This window comes from Eschrichtius robustus, chromosome 19, assembly GCF_028021215.1.
Source record: "Eschrichtius robustus isolate mEscRob2 chromosome 19, mEscRob2.pri, whole genome shotgun sequence".
NCBI classification, from domain to species: domain Eukaryota; kingdom Metazoa; phylum Chordata; class Mammalia; order Artiodactyla; family Eschrichtiidae; genus Eschrichtius; species Eschrichtius robustus.
This window is the reverse complement of record NC_090842.1, coordinates 53,302,657-53,318,598: the sequence shown is the minus strand read 5'-3', so window position 1 is coordinate 53,318,598 and position 15,942 is coordinate 53,302,657. Positions and strand designations below refer to the sequence as shown.

The following is a 15,942-nucleotide window of genomic DNA, read 5'->3' as shown; positions in this document are numbered from 1 at the left end:
CATCCCACTAAAGCTGCTCTTAGAGGGAAATTAATAGCCTTATATACTTACATTAGCAGAGAAGAAAGGCTAAAATTAATGAGTATCCAACCTTAAAAAGTAGGAAAAGGAGCAACTGAAAAGACTCAATAAAGTAGAAGGAAGGAAACGATAAAGACAAAATTAGACATCAATGAAATAGAAAACAGGATAAATGCCAGAGAAGAGCTAGGTGTTTTGAAAAGACAAATTAACAGACCTCTGGCAAGATTGAGCAAGGAAAAAAAGCATATAAATACACAATGTTGGGGATTGAAAATAAGACATAACTACTAAGAAGTATCCTGATCCAAGTTTCTTCACACCACCACTGACTTTTCTCTGAAGGACTTTTTTCTTGCCCATTTTGTGAACCTGAGCCAGAAACTGCTTTGATCAAGATACTTGTCCTCTGGGCTCACATGCAAGGACCTCGTCTTGTTCTCCAGACACCTGCCTGTGCTGGATGTTCAGACCCAATACGTGGAACCCCCGCCCGCTTCTGATTCAGGGCAAAGGATAGAGCTAAGAATTCTGTAGTACATACAGGCATACCTCGGAGATATTGCGGGTTTGTTTCCAGACCACTGCAATAAAGTGAATGTCACAATAAAGTGTCATGTATTTTTCGGTTTCCCAGTGCATGTAAAAGCGTATACTGTACTGTAGACTGTTAACTGAACAATAGCATTATGTCCGAAAAAACAACATACATACCTTAATTTACAAATACTTTGTTGCTAAAAAACGCTAACCATCATCTGACAATACAGGATTGCCACAAACCTTCAAATTGTGAAAAGCGTAATGTCTGTGAAACGCAATATAACGAGGTATGCCTGTAAATGAATACTACCATCTTATAGACGCTGAGTGGGGAAGGCAAGGAATTCCAAGACTCCGATATTCCAGGATAAAAGGGCCTGTGGCTTACCATGAAGCAGTATTAGCCACAAATGAGGAAATGTCATAGACCACAGGGAACAAAATGAAAACACTCTCCCAGTGGATGAGTTGGATTTGCGAGGCCCACTGCTTTTCTTTGCCCCTTAAGCTAGGCACAGGAGAACTCGCCCCGGTTCTGTTTCATTGTTCCCCTTTTTGAGCTCCTTCCCCCGTAGAAACATAACACCAAGCTGACAAATCTAGTCTCCTGTGAAGGTGACATTGGCCGCACCTAAGCTCCCGTTTCCTCTCTCTGCAGCCAGCTATGCAGCTCTTCTCTTGCAGTACCCTGACAGTGAGGCACCCCAGCTCTGCAGCGTCTGTAGCATTTTGTCAAAGGCTTTGCGCACAGCTGAGGAGGAGAAATAGAAAATCAAAGGGTCCATGCAAGCATTGAGGGCGCTGAGCAACACTGTGTACACCCGCCACCTTTCGCTTGTGTTACGAAAGAACCCCACCACGTGAGACACATTGTAGGGCCCAAAACACACCAGGAAATTGAACAGGGTCGCAACCACCAGCCCCACGGCTCTCCAGCGCTTCCGGGTCCCCACTTGGGTCTGGGAGAGAATGATTCGTACAAAACGCCAGTAGCAGAAGATGGTGACCACCATGGGGATGAAGAAGAGGACGAGGCACAGCTCCAGCCGCACAGGAAGCACCACCTTCAGCTGCTCTGTGGTGAAGTTGTCATAGCAAAAAGGGAGGTTTTGGGCATCACTGGTCGACTTGTTGGTTGGTAAGTATTGTACAATGATCACGACGCTACAGTGTCCGAAGGACAAGATCCAGATGGCCACAGCAGCCAACACTCCGTACACGGGCCGGCGGGACAGCTTGTACTGCACGGGGAAAGCCACGCTGCGGTAGCGCTCGACGCTGATGCCCACCAGCAGCCACGTGCTGCAGTAGATGCCGCTGTAGAAGCCATAGCTAGTGAGGGCACAGAGCATGTCCCCCAAGGGCCAGGAGAAATTATTCGCCGCCTCAACCATCTTGAAGGGCAGCAGCAGCAGCAGCAGGAGGTCCGCCAGCGTCAGGCTGAGCAGGAGGATGTGGATGGGTGCCGGGTTGGGCTGGCGGATGCGCCCCACGAAGGCCCGCAGCGCCAGGAGGTTGGCAGGGAGACCAAAGAGTAAAGATATGAAGTAGATGAAGAAAAGTCCCTGGTTTCGGAAACTTGAGGCCATCCTTCCTGAAGAGACAAAAGATGGTGTCAGAATCCTCTCTGACTTTGGGTTTCCCAGCCCCAAACCAAGGCGAATCAGATTCTTTGCATCTCCCCTCCGTGCTTCGCCGAGTGATTATTCCTAACCCTGCAGACGGAGTGCTATCTGCTTCCTGTGTGTCAGGGAGAAAGAAGTCCTCCTTGCTTCACAACCAAATTACTTCTTTAGAACCCTCCCCCTCTCCATTTCCACTCTACAAATAGAGAGAGAGAGAGACAGAGAGAGACCTAAGAGTTTTGATGTCTCAGAAGCTCCCACAGGAAAAGTTCTGAGGTCTCCAAGTCCCCACTAGAAAGGGCACTTCGTGAGAGCAGTGCCATCGTCTGTCTTGTTCACCATTTTGTCCCCAGTACATAGAACTGTGCCCGACACATAGTAGGTGCTGAACTAACATCTGTCAATAAATGAATGGCTGTGTGAACTGTGCTTCATCATAGGGACGGAGTAATCCCAAGACTGTCTCTGAACTTCTCCAAATTCTACTCGGCCTGCTTGTGGCTTTTTTCTCTCCTTATCTTTGTCTTTTTTCTTTTTCTTTCCTCTCCCCAGGTCACAGAGCTTGAACACAAGATTCTCAGCTTCATGGCTGAAAATGGGAGTGTGGTTAAGCCTGAGGGAAAAGCAGCTAAAGCCCAAAGTGAGTCCCAGATGCCCAGCTTCTTGATTCCATGTGGAGCGAGTCAAAGACAACCTGTAGGTTTGGGTGGGGTAACAGAAGGGAACTGACCTGGACCAGGTAACCGGGATTGCTGTCCAGGCCATGCCTCAGATCAGTCACGTGACTCTGGGAAAATCATTCTAAGTCCTCTCAGCATCAGCTTGTTTTCCTCTGCACCACATGTAACCAGTGATTTCACCAGAACTGCCACAATTCCCATATACTGCCTGCCGATTCACCTTCTCTCCCCTTGAAGAAAGCACATATCTGTGAGATTTATGTCAATCAAGAGTAACCTTTAATCTCCTTTAATTAAAAAGTATACATTTAAAATTAAACTTGAGTCTTTAACCTATTACTGGTAACATATTGCTGTTGGCCCATCTGTCTATCTCACTCCCAAATTGGAAAATCTCAGAAGTAGTGGGCCCTGTGAACAGGGAGATTCCCCACCTAGTTGGGACGGAGCTCACCTTTTCTCTTCCTCCTGCCCTCACCCATGCCCTGGCCCTCACCAGCACCCTCTCTCCCTTGACTTATCCTGGCCCCCTTTTCGTTTCTGTGTCCTCTTCCCTCCCCTCCTTTGAGAGTAAACCCCATACTCTGCTCCCTTTTCATAAGTTTAGCTACACACGCTCCTTCCATCCCATTTCCTCCTAGGGTTGTGATCCCAACAGCCTCTTCCCTGAGCACAAGCAAAGTCGGGTGCCTTGCCTTCTCCTGGAGGAAGATGGATGGCTTTGCAAATATATCAGGTCTCAGAAGCAGGTGGAACCTTGTCTAACTGAGCCACTTTATTTTCCCCCACAAATGATAGTCTTTTATACCTGGAAGAGTCACATGGTCAAAAAGAGGTAGCTCAATAGTTGAGCTCTTTCCAAGGCAGCTTGGCCTGGATCCCCTACAAAATTCTGTCCCCACCAAACATATTTCTTCCAGAATCCAAATTGCAATTGTTCTTTTGCGCTTTCTCCTCCTTCTGCGCTCCAAGCAATCTATTCTTTTTCCTTCCTGTGGGCTATTTTCCCAAACAATTTTGCACACGCATCCACTTTCTGCCCCCGCTACTCTGCCTTCACCTGTTCCCTCTTCCTCTTTTCTCTCAAGATCCCTGACCTGCTCAATTTCCTGTTCTCTTTCCAGGAAGCTCTGGCTGAATCTGGTTAGTATCTTGAGCATTGCCTGACTTCCTCCGGCCCATTAGGTCCCTTTTGTTTTTTTAATTTAATTATGTGTTTATTAAAAAAATTTTTTTTAATTGGAGTATAGTTGCTTTACAATATTGTGTTAGTTTATACTGTACAGCAAAGTGAATCAGCTATACGTATTCATATATCCCCTCTTTTTTGGATTTCCTTCTCATTGAGGTCACCACAGAGCACTGAGTAGAGTTCCCTGTGCTATACAGTAGGTTCTCACTAGTTATCTATTTTATGCATAGTATCAATAGTGTATATATGTCAATCCCAGTCTCCCAATTCAACCCACACACCCCCTTTCCCTCTTGGCGTCCATACCTTTGTTGTCTACGTCTGTGTCTCTATTTCTGCTTTGTAAATAAGATCATCTATACCAATTTTTTCAGATTCCACAAGTATGCGCTAATATACGATATTTGTTTTTCTCTTTCTGACTTACTTCACTCTGTATGACAGTCTCTAGGTCCATCCGTGTCTCTGCAAATGCCATTAGGTCCCTTCTTACAAATGTTTTCCCTCGGACTCAGACTATCCTGAGTCCATGTTGCTGCCAGGCAGTCTGTTTCTGGCTCTTCTCCCCACTCATTCCCCTCTCCTCGTGATCTTTGTTCTGCCTGGACCACCCTCTTTTCTCACTGTTCTCTCGCCAACCTGTGTAGGGTTCACATAGCTCCCTGCTGGCATCCTGAGGCAGACATAGAAGATGTGGACACTCATCTTCTATGGGCACATAGAAGTGGACACATAGGGGATGCTTTGTCTCTCCTCAAGGAATGTGGTTCTCTTGCCACTGGCTGCCTGACCCTCCCAACAGAGGCTCTGGTTCTCTCCCCATGACCCAGGAAGCATGACCCTCAGACAACTTTCTGCTCCAGAAAGGATCTCTTCTCACTTAGCTCATCGCTCCCCACCTTGGTACCCAAGTGGTTTCTCTACATTACTGCAGGCTTCCTTCCTTAACCCACACGGTATATATCCTAGAATGGGCACCCAGGAAGTGTTTTGTTTTTTTTTTTTAACATCTTTATTGGAGTATAATTGCTTTACAATGTTGTGTTAGTTTCTGCTGTATAAAAAAGTGAATCAGCTATACGTATACATATATCCCCATATCCCCTCCCTCTTGCGTCTCCCTCCCACCCTCCCTATCCCACCCCTCTAGGTGGTCACAAACCACTGAGCTGATCTCCCTGTGCTATGCGGCTGCTTCCCACTAGCTATCTACTTTACATTTGGTAGTGCATATATGTCCATGCCACTCTCTCACTTCGTCCCAGCTTACCCTTCCCCCTCCCTGTGTCCTCAAGTCCATTCTCTATGTCTGCGTCTTTATTCTTGTCCTGCCCCTAGGTTCTTCAGAACCTTTTTTTTTTTTTTTAGATTCCATATATATGGGTTAGCATACGGTATTTACTTTTCTCTTTCTGACTTACTTCACTCTGTATGACAGACTCTTGATACACAGGAGATGAAGGCAACATAATTATCTTTCGTTCTCTACCAAAGTAATTCGTGCCGTTTTACTATCTGCATTTGATTGGCAACAGAAACTTACTGGAAAGGTGAAGATTGCCGGATAGGGCTGCTCTCATTATCTTAAAATGCTAAGGGAGGGGCCTCTTTTCTCCATCCGCATCCCCAGCCATGCATAGCTGATTCCCAGGTCAGGAATCTCTCGGGGAAACCCCCTTTCAGCTTAGAAAAGGGCAGTGCCTCCTGGGGTGACCCCACCCCTTCTCATGGGGTGTTAGTATTGAGTCTAGGTAAGTTTAGCTCTTCTGGAAATGACTATTTTGAAGTCTGTCCTTAGGAAAAAACCTAGCATAGTCCCTTGCATATAGTAGGCACTTAAATACTTGTGGAGTGAAAGGATGGAAGTTGGATGTGCCTGTAAGAGCTTATTAGCTGATGATACAAGCAAAGAATAGGTCAGAACCTGTGCTTTTTGCCTTCTCTCTTTTATCTCCATTCTGTCGCCCAAGTCACCAGTACTGGGACCTCATTGGTGCTGGAGCCTTAGGGGAATTCAGACTAAGTTGTTTTACAGAATCACAAAGCTTCAGTGACCCCACACAGCTGCATCGTGGGAGTGGGCAGTGCAGCATGTCAAGTCCAGCTCAACCAAGTACACCTCAGAGTGATTCACACAAATGTATGCACGTGAGCTTCCTCTCCACGAGGCCATACCTTTCACCAGCGCTCCGCTTCCCGGTCATCAAAGGTCCTGAGCCCTTACCCTGTGCACGGGTGCTGGGGACATGAGTGAACAAGACACAGAGTTAAACAGGTAAACGCACAAACCAGGGGATTTCAAGTAAAGGAAGGAAGCAAACAAGGAAACCTAGAGAGAGAGTCTGGCCTAGGGTTTTCTTTAGGACAGGCTTGGGCTGAGGAGGGATATTTGAACTGGTGAGAAGGAGCCAGCCGTGTGGAGGGCATTCCAGCTAGAGGGGACAGCAAGTACCAAAGCCCTGCGATGGGAACAAGCTCGCTGTGTCAGGGGCCGCTGTGGCTGATCCTGGAAGACAGGTCTGGCTGCTTGGTCGCTGGGCTGTGTAAGAGGACGCAGGGTTGAGCCTGAGAATGCTGCGTCATCTGGAGCTGTTGGACCTTGGATGACGGTGTCTCATCTGTTGATCTTACCTTCCTCTCCGGGGCTTTGATATGTCCCGATAAGCTTCCGCAGCCAGTCAGAATCTGACAGCTCCCTTCTGGTTCAGAGCCCCCCCTGACACCTTGACAACACAGAGCCACCACTGTCCTCTTCAGCATCCCGTGACAACAGGTGGGGTGACAGTCAGATGAGGGGATGCTGAAAATGGAGTGACTGGGAAACGTTTTAAGATGATAGGGAACAGAAGTGTGCAGCCCAGCACGTACCAACAGGGTAAGCAAAGGGAAATGAGGAATACGGGCCCAACCAGGGAACTGGGCTCGAGTTAGTCACTGCTTTCATTCGAGCTGGGCCCCAGGACAGCTTAGCTCACTGCAGTTCAGTGTAACTCCTTTGAAACCACAGAAACAGTCTAAGATCAGGAAACCTCATCTGTTAGGAAATTGAGTTTCCCCAGACGCCTCCGCCTGCCCAGCTGCAGCCTGTCCGGGCCCTCACTTCCAGCACCTCAGGGGCGGGACCCCAGGTTGCCTAGACCTTGCCACCCACCATTCCGGTTGCTCAGGCCCAAATCCCGAGAGATACCTTTGACTCTTCAGAGATATCTCTCAGGCTTTGACGACTCCATCAGCAAGTCCTTTCCACTCTATCTTCAAAAGGTATCCCAATCCAACCACTTCTCACCGCATTTACTGTACCACCCCAGTCAGGCTGTCATCACCATCCCTCACCTGTGTTCCTTCATTATCTCCTGTCTGGTCCCTTTGCTTCTGTTGTCCCCTTCAGTGTGCTTTCCACACAGTAGCCAGAATGATCATTTTAAAACATGAGTAGGTCTGTCCCTCCTCTACTCAAAATCCCACAGTCTCCCCATCTTACTCACCAAAGCCCTAGCCCTTACAGTAGCCTCCAAGTTCAACTGTGTTGGCTTCCTGCACCCGTCACTCTCTGACCTCATCTCCTACACCTCTCTCTCCCCCTGTTACTTGGGACACTTCTCCGGGGGGTGCAACTTAATGACATCTCTCAAACTTAAAAATCCAATACCATCTGATCCAATGAGTTGACATTCATGAGTTTATTATATGGATATACTTTTTCATGTGTCCAAAGAGGTATATTCATCACAGTGTTTTTTGTTTGTTTGTTCTGTGATAATAAAAGACCAGGAACAACCTATGTCCATCAGCAAAGAGTCTGGTTAAATAAAAACTATGGGGCATCCAATCAGTTGAAATACTCAGCACGTGTTACAAATAATGAGGCAGGTCTACATATGCCAATGTAGATCCGACTCCCCGGTGTATGGTTAGATGAGAAAAAGCAAGGTGTGGGAATAGTGAGCCGTAAGAGAGAAGGGACACACACGCACACACTCACTCAGTGAGTCCTTCCTGAGACCCCCCAGGTAACAGCACTTGCTAATGCTAGGGAATCAGCTGTGAACAAGCCTTACTTCCCGGAGCTGACGTTCCATCGAGGCAAGACAAGCAGCAGATTGGTAAACAGATCACGTAACCTCAAGCCGGGGGCCAGGCTGGCGCTAAGAAGGAAGACAGAGACTGGAAAAGCAGAGTAAGCAGGCAGAGAGCGAGGGCAGTCCGAGAAGGGCTCTCAGAGGAAGTGATAGCTGAGCAGAGCCCTGCAAGAAAGAAGAGTGTGAGGTGTAAGAACGTCGGGGGTTGTTCCAGGCAAGCCCCGAGATGAGCGCCAGTGTGTCAGAGGAGATCAGGGAGGCCAGAGCGGCTGCAAGGGGCCTGAGAGAGGGAGAGTCGTGGGAATAAAGTCAGGACAGTGGGCAGGGCCCAGAGTGTGTGGGACCTTGCGGCCGGGGTCAGGATGTAGAGTGACATCCGGGGTATGATGGGCAGAGGTGTGATGTAACCTGTTTCACATTTCCAAAGGATCTCTCTGGATGCCGGGTGAGGAGTAGATTGGGGGAAGGGATACCCATGGAACTGTTCACAGCGGTGTGTCTCTGGGAAGGGGAACTGGGTATTGGGGTAGAAGGGAAACTTACCTATCTCCATGTAGCCTTTGTATTGTAAAAAAAAAAAAAATGTTTTTTTCTGAGTGTGTGTGTGTAATCTTACTCAAAAAAATAAATCAAAAGCAAGAAAAAATATTCATAGCTAATATTTATTGGGCATTTATTATGAGCTATGCTGCCTGTCACAGTGAGCCCTTATGATTAATTAAGGTGAGCCAGTCCATGTAAGTGGCCAGCAGTGCGGCCCACACCACCCAGCCACAGCCCTTTCTTCTGCTGAGCTGCCCCAGGTGGGAGAGTGGAGAGGCCCAAAGTAGGCATAGAAAACAAAAAGGGCACAGCTACCAGCCTCACAGCCGTTGGATCTCTGAATCACATCCCCAACCAGACTTTGCTTTATCCAGTTTCTGCATTTTTGCCAGGTGAATGGATTTCAAGCAGTGTCCTCTTTGCTGTTTTAATGCAGTCCCGTTTTTCTGATTACTAATCGGTTGAGCATCTCTCAATAGAATGCAGGCTTTCTTAGCTCATAATCATTGTGCTGGACAGTGTCTCAGTGATGGCTCTTAGCTGAAGCAACAGAGGCCAACTCTACCTAATTTAGGGATTATCTGATAAGATGTTGGATAGCTTAGAGACTTGTCAGCAAGGCTGGAGAACCAGGCTTGGAGAATAAATGAAGCTGTGCAGCCAGGACCACGTTAAAATTCATGCCTCTGACCCAGTCCAGTGAGGATACAGGAGCCCTTCCCCCAAACACACACACACACACACACACACACACACACACACACACACACACACACACACACACTGAACCTTGGGCCCCAGAGCCACATAATGTTCACACCACTACTGCCCTCCTTTTCTGTACCACTTTGTAGCCTCAGATTCAGAATCTGGGCTAAACATAGCAGGGCTGCTCAGAAAATAAGGGCCCAAAACTATCAGCTTCTCCAGTGGGAGCTGGGCTCTGCTGCTCACCAGGATTCAAGATTTATATGTGGGCAGTTTCCTAAACACGGGAAGGGTTTCAGATGCTAGGCAACCAAAGGATGACCAGAGGCTTACAGCAGAGCCTCTCAGAGGTCAGGATGGTCCAGACCACTTCCATATTTAGAGGTTCCCAGTATATGAAAAAAAAGTGGCAAAATGTCCAAATGGGATTTAATAGTGGGGCAGCATTCCTAACAAGAAATAAGAAATATAATTCCTGACAAGAAATAAGAAATATAATTGTACCATTCACAAAATAGGTTTAGGATTTTGGTTTTTTGACGGAATTCTCTACAGTATAGAGCCAGAAGTGGGCCACAGGTTTAAAGACGGGTCCTGTCAAGATATTCCTGCAACTGTGTATTTATCCTTATTAAGTGTTCACATCAGAAGAGTAAGTATGAGGCCTGGGCCAGATGCCCTCCAGGCCGGCCCTTCCGCAGGCCCTGGTGCGGGCAGGTGGTCCAGAGCTGCTGTGCTCCAAGTACAAGATCTTCTCCCGGGTAGCAGCTCCTGCCTACAAGGGCAATCTGGTCGTGCCGGCCTCAGACAAGAGCTGCCCTAGACGTTGTGCAGACGCTACATACCAAAGACGCAAATTACTGCATCCTGAGGCCATCTAAAATGAATATAACCATGTTATTCAATGAGCTGGGCTTGACAAGCTCAAGTAAACCTTAACTTTATTCTTCCCCTGCACCCCTTCCTCCTATGGCTAGCATGGCTCCTTGGGTGCCATGGCTTCTTCAGACACTCTTAGACAATGAAAAGTCCAGTCCAGTTAAATAATCTCATAGCTACAGGCCAGTGTAACATCAAAATTCCCAATTCTGGGCTTCCCTGGTGGCGCAGTGGTTGAGAATCTGCCTGCCAATGCAGGGGACACGGGTTCGAGCCCTGGTCTGGGAAGATCCCACATGCCGCGGAGCAACTGGGCCCGTGAGCCACAATTACTGAGCCTGCGCGTCTGGAGCCTGTGCTCCGCAACAAGAGAGGCCGCGACGGTGAGGGGCCCGCGCACCGCGATGAAGAGTGGTCCCCGCTTGCCGCAACTAGAGAAAGCCCTCGCACAAAAAAAAAAAACGAAGACTCAGCACAGTCATAAATAAATAAATAAATAAAAGAACGTGAATTTCTTAAAAAAAAAAAAAATTCCCAATTCTATTTTTTTAACAGATTTATGTTATGTTATGTTATTTATTTATGGCTGCATTGGGTCTTTGTTGCTGCGCGCGGGCTTTCTCTAGTTGTGGCGAGCAGGGGCTACCCTTTGTTGTGATGCGTGGGCTTCTCATTGCGGTGGCTTCCCTTGTTGCAGAGCACAGGCTCTAGGCATGCGGGCTTCAGTAGTTGTGTCTCGCGCGCTCTAGAGCACAGGCTCAGTAGCTGTGGCTCGCAGGCTTAGTTGCACCGCGGCATGTGGGCTCTTCCCGGACCAGGGCTCGAACCCGTGTCCCCTGCATTGGCAGGCAGATTCTTAACCACTGCGCCTCCAGGGAAGCCCTCCCAATTCTATTCTAAGTAGTGCTTCTCCCCCCAGCTCTGCGGTGCCTGGGGCTCACAGCCTGCAGAGGAGGGCCAGGCACAGTCCTGTTTCTCTTCCTTCACTCCACCTTCTCTCATCTTCTCTCCTGCTTGTTAGCTCTGCTTCAGATCCACTTAGGGTCCCGCCCTGTGGGCAGAGAGGAGGCGCTAGGGGCGGCAAATGTCTGGCTGGCCTGGTACAGTTATGACCTGGAGCGATGCCCTCTGGATGGGACAGACATCTAGTGCCAACTCATTCTCCCATAGGGACCTTTCGCAGGTTCTTGGACCTCCCTGGTCGGCACCTTGGATGGGGGGGTGCTTCCCCCCCTTGGCCACATTTGACCCATTCTCAGCCCCTGGGTATCCCCTCTGTAGGATTGCATTGCTCCTCTAGGCTGACCCTTGGATAGGATCATTTATAAAATGACTTTAGGCTGGTTTCTCAGCAAAGGGCCTTCATGTGGTCCAAGGGAGCCACACACATTGAAAGGTCCCATTGTTGGTACAACAGCAGCTCACTCCAGTGTAGCCCACTCTCCCGTTTTGCTCTGCCAGACCCAGAGAGCCTCTTAGGTTTTGATTTCTCCCAGCAAGCATCTGGCACTAGCCCTTGTACCCCCTAAACTTCAGGGGCATATCCAGCTCTGCCAGTGGCTGTCTTGAAGTCCCTCTATTGTTATTTCATCGGTGAGTAGGAAGCTCCCCCTCTTCTTCCCACTGGGGTCAGATCATGGCGCACTCACAGCTCTCCCAAACAGTCCTCACTGTCTGCCTCTTCCACTTCCCAGCTCCTGGTATTTGGCCAGGGGTGAGTCTTGAGCTACCGCTCACGAAACCAGTTTCCAGAGTCTGCACCATCGGGCTGTGGCGATACTTGGTATCTGTTGATTGACTTTGGCTGAAACTGAAACAGCATAGGTCCTCCTTTTTATGCCCTGTATTCAGCTCATAGATGTGATCCTCCAGTCTGTCATCTGTAAAGAAAGCAGAATGATGCCAACCTCTCAAGATTATTTTACAAGTTAAAGAGATCATCCCTGGGGGAAAGCTTTACCAAACTGTGAAGCACTCCACCTGCTCTGCTGTTGTGCTTCTTTGCCGGACAGCCTCACAGGCTGGGGCAATGCTCTCCATCTTTTTCGGCCACACTATGCAGGAGGAATGACGCTCCCGTGTGTATGTAACACCCGCCTTCAGGGAGAACAGTTTTGAGCAATCCCTAGTGCACCAGTTATAACTTCACCTCTTCTCGCTCACTGAAGAATGAGCCAGACACTCGGCACTTACCGGGACAGCCTTGGCTCTGTGCGGTTTTTTTTTTTTTCTAAGTTACCATTTTAAAATTCCACTATCTAGCTGTTGTGATAGGAGGCTCCTCTCCCAAAAGCACGACACTGTACCTCAGAGGCTTTTGCCATGCATCTCAAGGGTTCACAGGAGCCCTTTAATTTGGGGAAAATCCTGTGCCTGCTCTCTGGGGGCGCCCGGAGACCAGTCTGGGAAGGGACCGATAGAGCATGCCAGAAACCTGATTGCCTTTTTTTTTTTTTTAACATCTTTATTGGAGTATAATTGCTTTACAGTGGTGTGTTAGTTTCTGCTTTATAACAAAGTGAATCAGTTATACATATACATATGTTCCCATATCTCTTCCCTCTTGCGTATCCCTCCTACCCTCCTTATCCCACCCCTCTAGGTGGTCGCAAAGCACCGAGCTGATCTCCCTATGCTATGCGGCTGCTCCCCACTAGCTATCTATTTTACATTTGGTAGTGTATGTATATCCACGCCACTCTCTCACCTCGTCCCAGCTTCCCCTTCCCCCTCCCCATATCCTCAAGTCCATTCTCTAGTAGGTCTGTGTCTTTATTCCCATCTTACCCCTAGGTTCTTCATGACCTTCTTTTTTTTTTTTTTCTTAGATTCCATATATATGTGTTAGCATACGGTATTTGTTTTTCTCTTTCTGACTTACTTCACTCTGTATGACAGACTCTAGGTCCATCCACCTCACTACAAATATCTCAATTTCGTTTCTTTTTATGGCTGAGCAATATTCCATTGTATATATGTGCCACATCTTCTTTAACCATTCATCCGATGATGGACACTTAGGTTGCTTCCATGTCCTGCCTATTGTAAATAGAGCTGCAATGAACATTTTGGTATATGACTCTTTCTGAATTATGGTTTTCTCAGGGTATATGCCCAGTAGTGGGATTGCTGGGTCGTATGGTAGTCCCATTTTTAGTTTTTTAAGGAACTCCATACTGTTCTCCATAGTGGCTGTATCAATTTACATTCCCACCAACAGTGCAAGAGGGTTCTTTTGAACTCATTGCTGATGATTCTGTGTGACTGTTCACAGGAGACAAGGCAGACAGGGCTCTGTCTGGGTGTGATTATCCTGATACTCACCCTGGGCGTGCATTTTCTATATTATATCAGTGGGAGAAATGGTGGTGCCCAAGGGCGTGTGCTGGCCCCTCCCCACACAGGAGGTAATGACCCTCCCAACACACATCTCCTGTGCATCTGCCCTGGTGGTCGGATTTTTTAATGGCCTGCCCTGCTCACATTCTCCCAGTGACACCACACCCATTTTTCTTAGAGAAAACACTTCCGCCTTCCCTGCTTGAGGTTTGAGAGCAGTGTAGCCACTTCACCCCTCCTCAGCTCCAGGGGTGGACCCTTGGAGGCCTGAGTGGGTGACATGATTCATTCCCATAATCCCAGCTGACCTCACAGTGGCCCTTGTGAGTTTTCAGGCAGCTTGAATCTCTGCGCCCTATTCCCTGTTCTAGCTTGGTCAGAATCAATGCGATGAATGTTCTTCCAGTATTATTTCTTTATTTTAAAAAATTGCATAATAATACATGAATATATTCTTACTGTAAAAGAATGCAACAATACAGAAGTAAAATGTGAAAGGCACCTTCACTTCCCCCTGACACTTTTCCCTTCCTAGTAACCTCCCTTTTATTTATACCCATATGTGTACATATATAAATATATAGTTCTAAAAAGTGCATAAATGGAATCATGCTATATGTAACGTTCTGAAACTTCATGTTTCACCATGTAATATGCCTTAGTAATCTTTCCATGTCAGTACACATAGATCTACTGTATTCTTTCTGATAGTTACATGGTATTTTATTTTAGGACCATCCTATAATGTATGCAGTCATTCAGGGTCCATTTTCACTTTTCAGTTCCTTTGTTATAACAGACAGTGCTTTGGTGAATACCTATCTATCGATCAATCTATCTATCTATCTAGACCCGTGTGAGTATTTTGGTTAGATGGAATTTTTAGAAATGTAATTGATATAATTCCTGGGTCAAAGAGAGGCACTTCTTTAAATGTTTTGATAGATATTTTCGTATTACCTTCATGAACATGTTCAGTAGTATACATCCCCACCAACTGTGTATGAGAGTACCCGTTTCCGTGCACCTTCTCCAATACTGGATTTTTTTTTTTTTTTTTTTGGTCGAACTGTGCGGCATGTGAGATCTTAGTTCCTTGACCAGGGATCGAACCCATGCCCCCTGCAGTGGAATCACAGAGTCTTAACCACTGGACCGCCAGGGAAGTCCAACACTAGATATTTTGAATCTTTAACATTTTTGCTCATAGGATGGGTAAAAATGATGGTATCTTGTTTCAGTTTACATTTTGAGGATTCTTTCAACTTAGGTGATCCAAGTCCATTTCATATAAATATGGGAAATGATGGAGTATTCAGTAAATAATACTGGGGTAGTTGACTGTCTATTTGGAAAAGTTACAAATAGACAACAAAAGTAAATTCAAATGTTTTAAAGATTGAATATATTTTTCAAAAATATAGAAGTTGTATAGACATTATATAATTTCTTAAGCTTTGGAAATGAGAAGGCTTTTTCCTAGTGTGATATAAACATAGAAGTCATCAAAGAAATGACAAACATGAGCACATTAAAAATATAAAGCTATGGAAAAATTATTCACAAAATAAGACCACTGTCTTTCTACATATGTAACTGATTAAGGGTTTATATACTAACATTCAAAGAACTTCTGCAAATCAAATTTAAAAAAAACCAAGTATAGGGCTTCCCTGGTGGAGCAGTGGTTAGGAGTCTGCCTGCCAATGCAGGGGACACAGGTTCGTGCCCCGGTCCGGGAAGATCCCACATGCCGCAAAGCGGCTGGGCCCGTGAGCCACAACTACTGAGCCTGCGCGTCTGGAGCCTGTGCTCCGCAACAAGAGAGGCCGCGATAGTGAGAGGCCTGCGCACCGCGATGAAGAGTGGCCCCTGCTCGCCGCAACTGGGGAAAGCCCTCGCACAGAAACGAGGACCCAACACAGCCAAAAATAAATAAATTAATTAAAAAAAAAAAAAAGACAAGGTTAACATTGTTTAAAAAAAAAAAAAAACAAAAACCAAGTATAGAAACATAAATTACTGGACTTCCCTGGTGGCGCAGTGGTTAAGAATCCGCCTGCCAACGCAGGGGACACGGGTTCGAGCCCTGGTCCAGGGAGATCCCACATACCGCAGAGTAACTAAGCCCATGTGCCACAACTACTAAGCCTGCGCTCTAGAGCCTGCACGCCACAACTACTGAGCCCGCGTGCCACAACTACTGAAGCCCACACGCCTAGAGCCCACGTTCCACAACAAGAGAAGCCACCGCAATGAGAAGCACACACACTGCAATGAAGAGTAGCCCCCGCTCGCCGCAACTAGAGAAAGCCCACGCTCAGCAACAAAGA

General features: G+C 47.1%; 1 protein-coding gene across 1 annotated transcript; it reads right to left on the bottom strand.

Annotated features, from left to right (window-relative positions):
• Positions 1 to 1,226: 1,226 nt before the first annotated feature.
• Positions 1,227 to 2,153, bottom strand: FFAR2 (free fatty acid receptor 2). The gene has a single exon (XM_068528617.1). The coding sequence runs from the start codon at positions 2,151 to 2,153 to the stop codon at positions 1,227 to 1,229; it is 927 nt and encodes a 308-aa protein (XP_068384718.1).
• Between the last annotated feature and the right edge of the window lie 13,789 nt (positions 2,154 to 15,942).

Bases quoted from the DNA above. Each gene is read 5' to 3' on its own strand.
- FFAR2 (XM_068528617.1), bottom strand. From the start codon at position 2,153: ATGGCCTCAAGTTTCCGAAACCAGGGACTTTTCTTCATCTACTTCATA.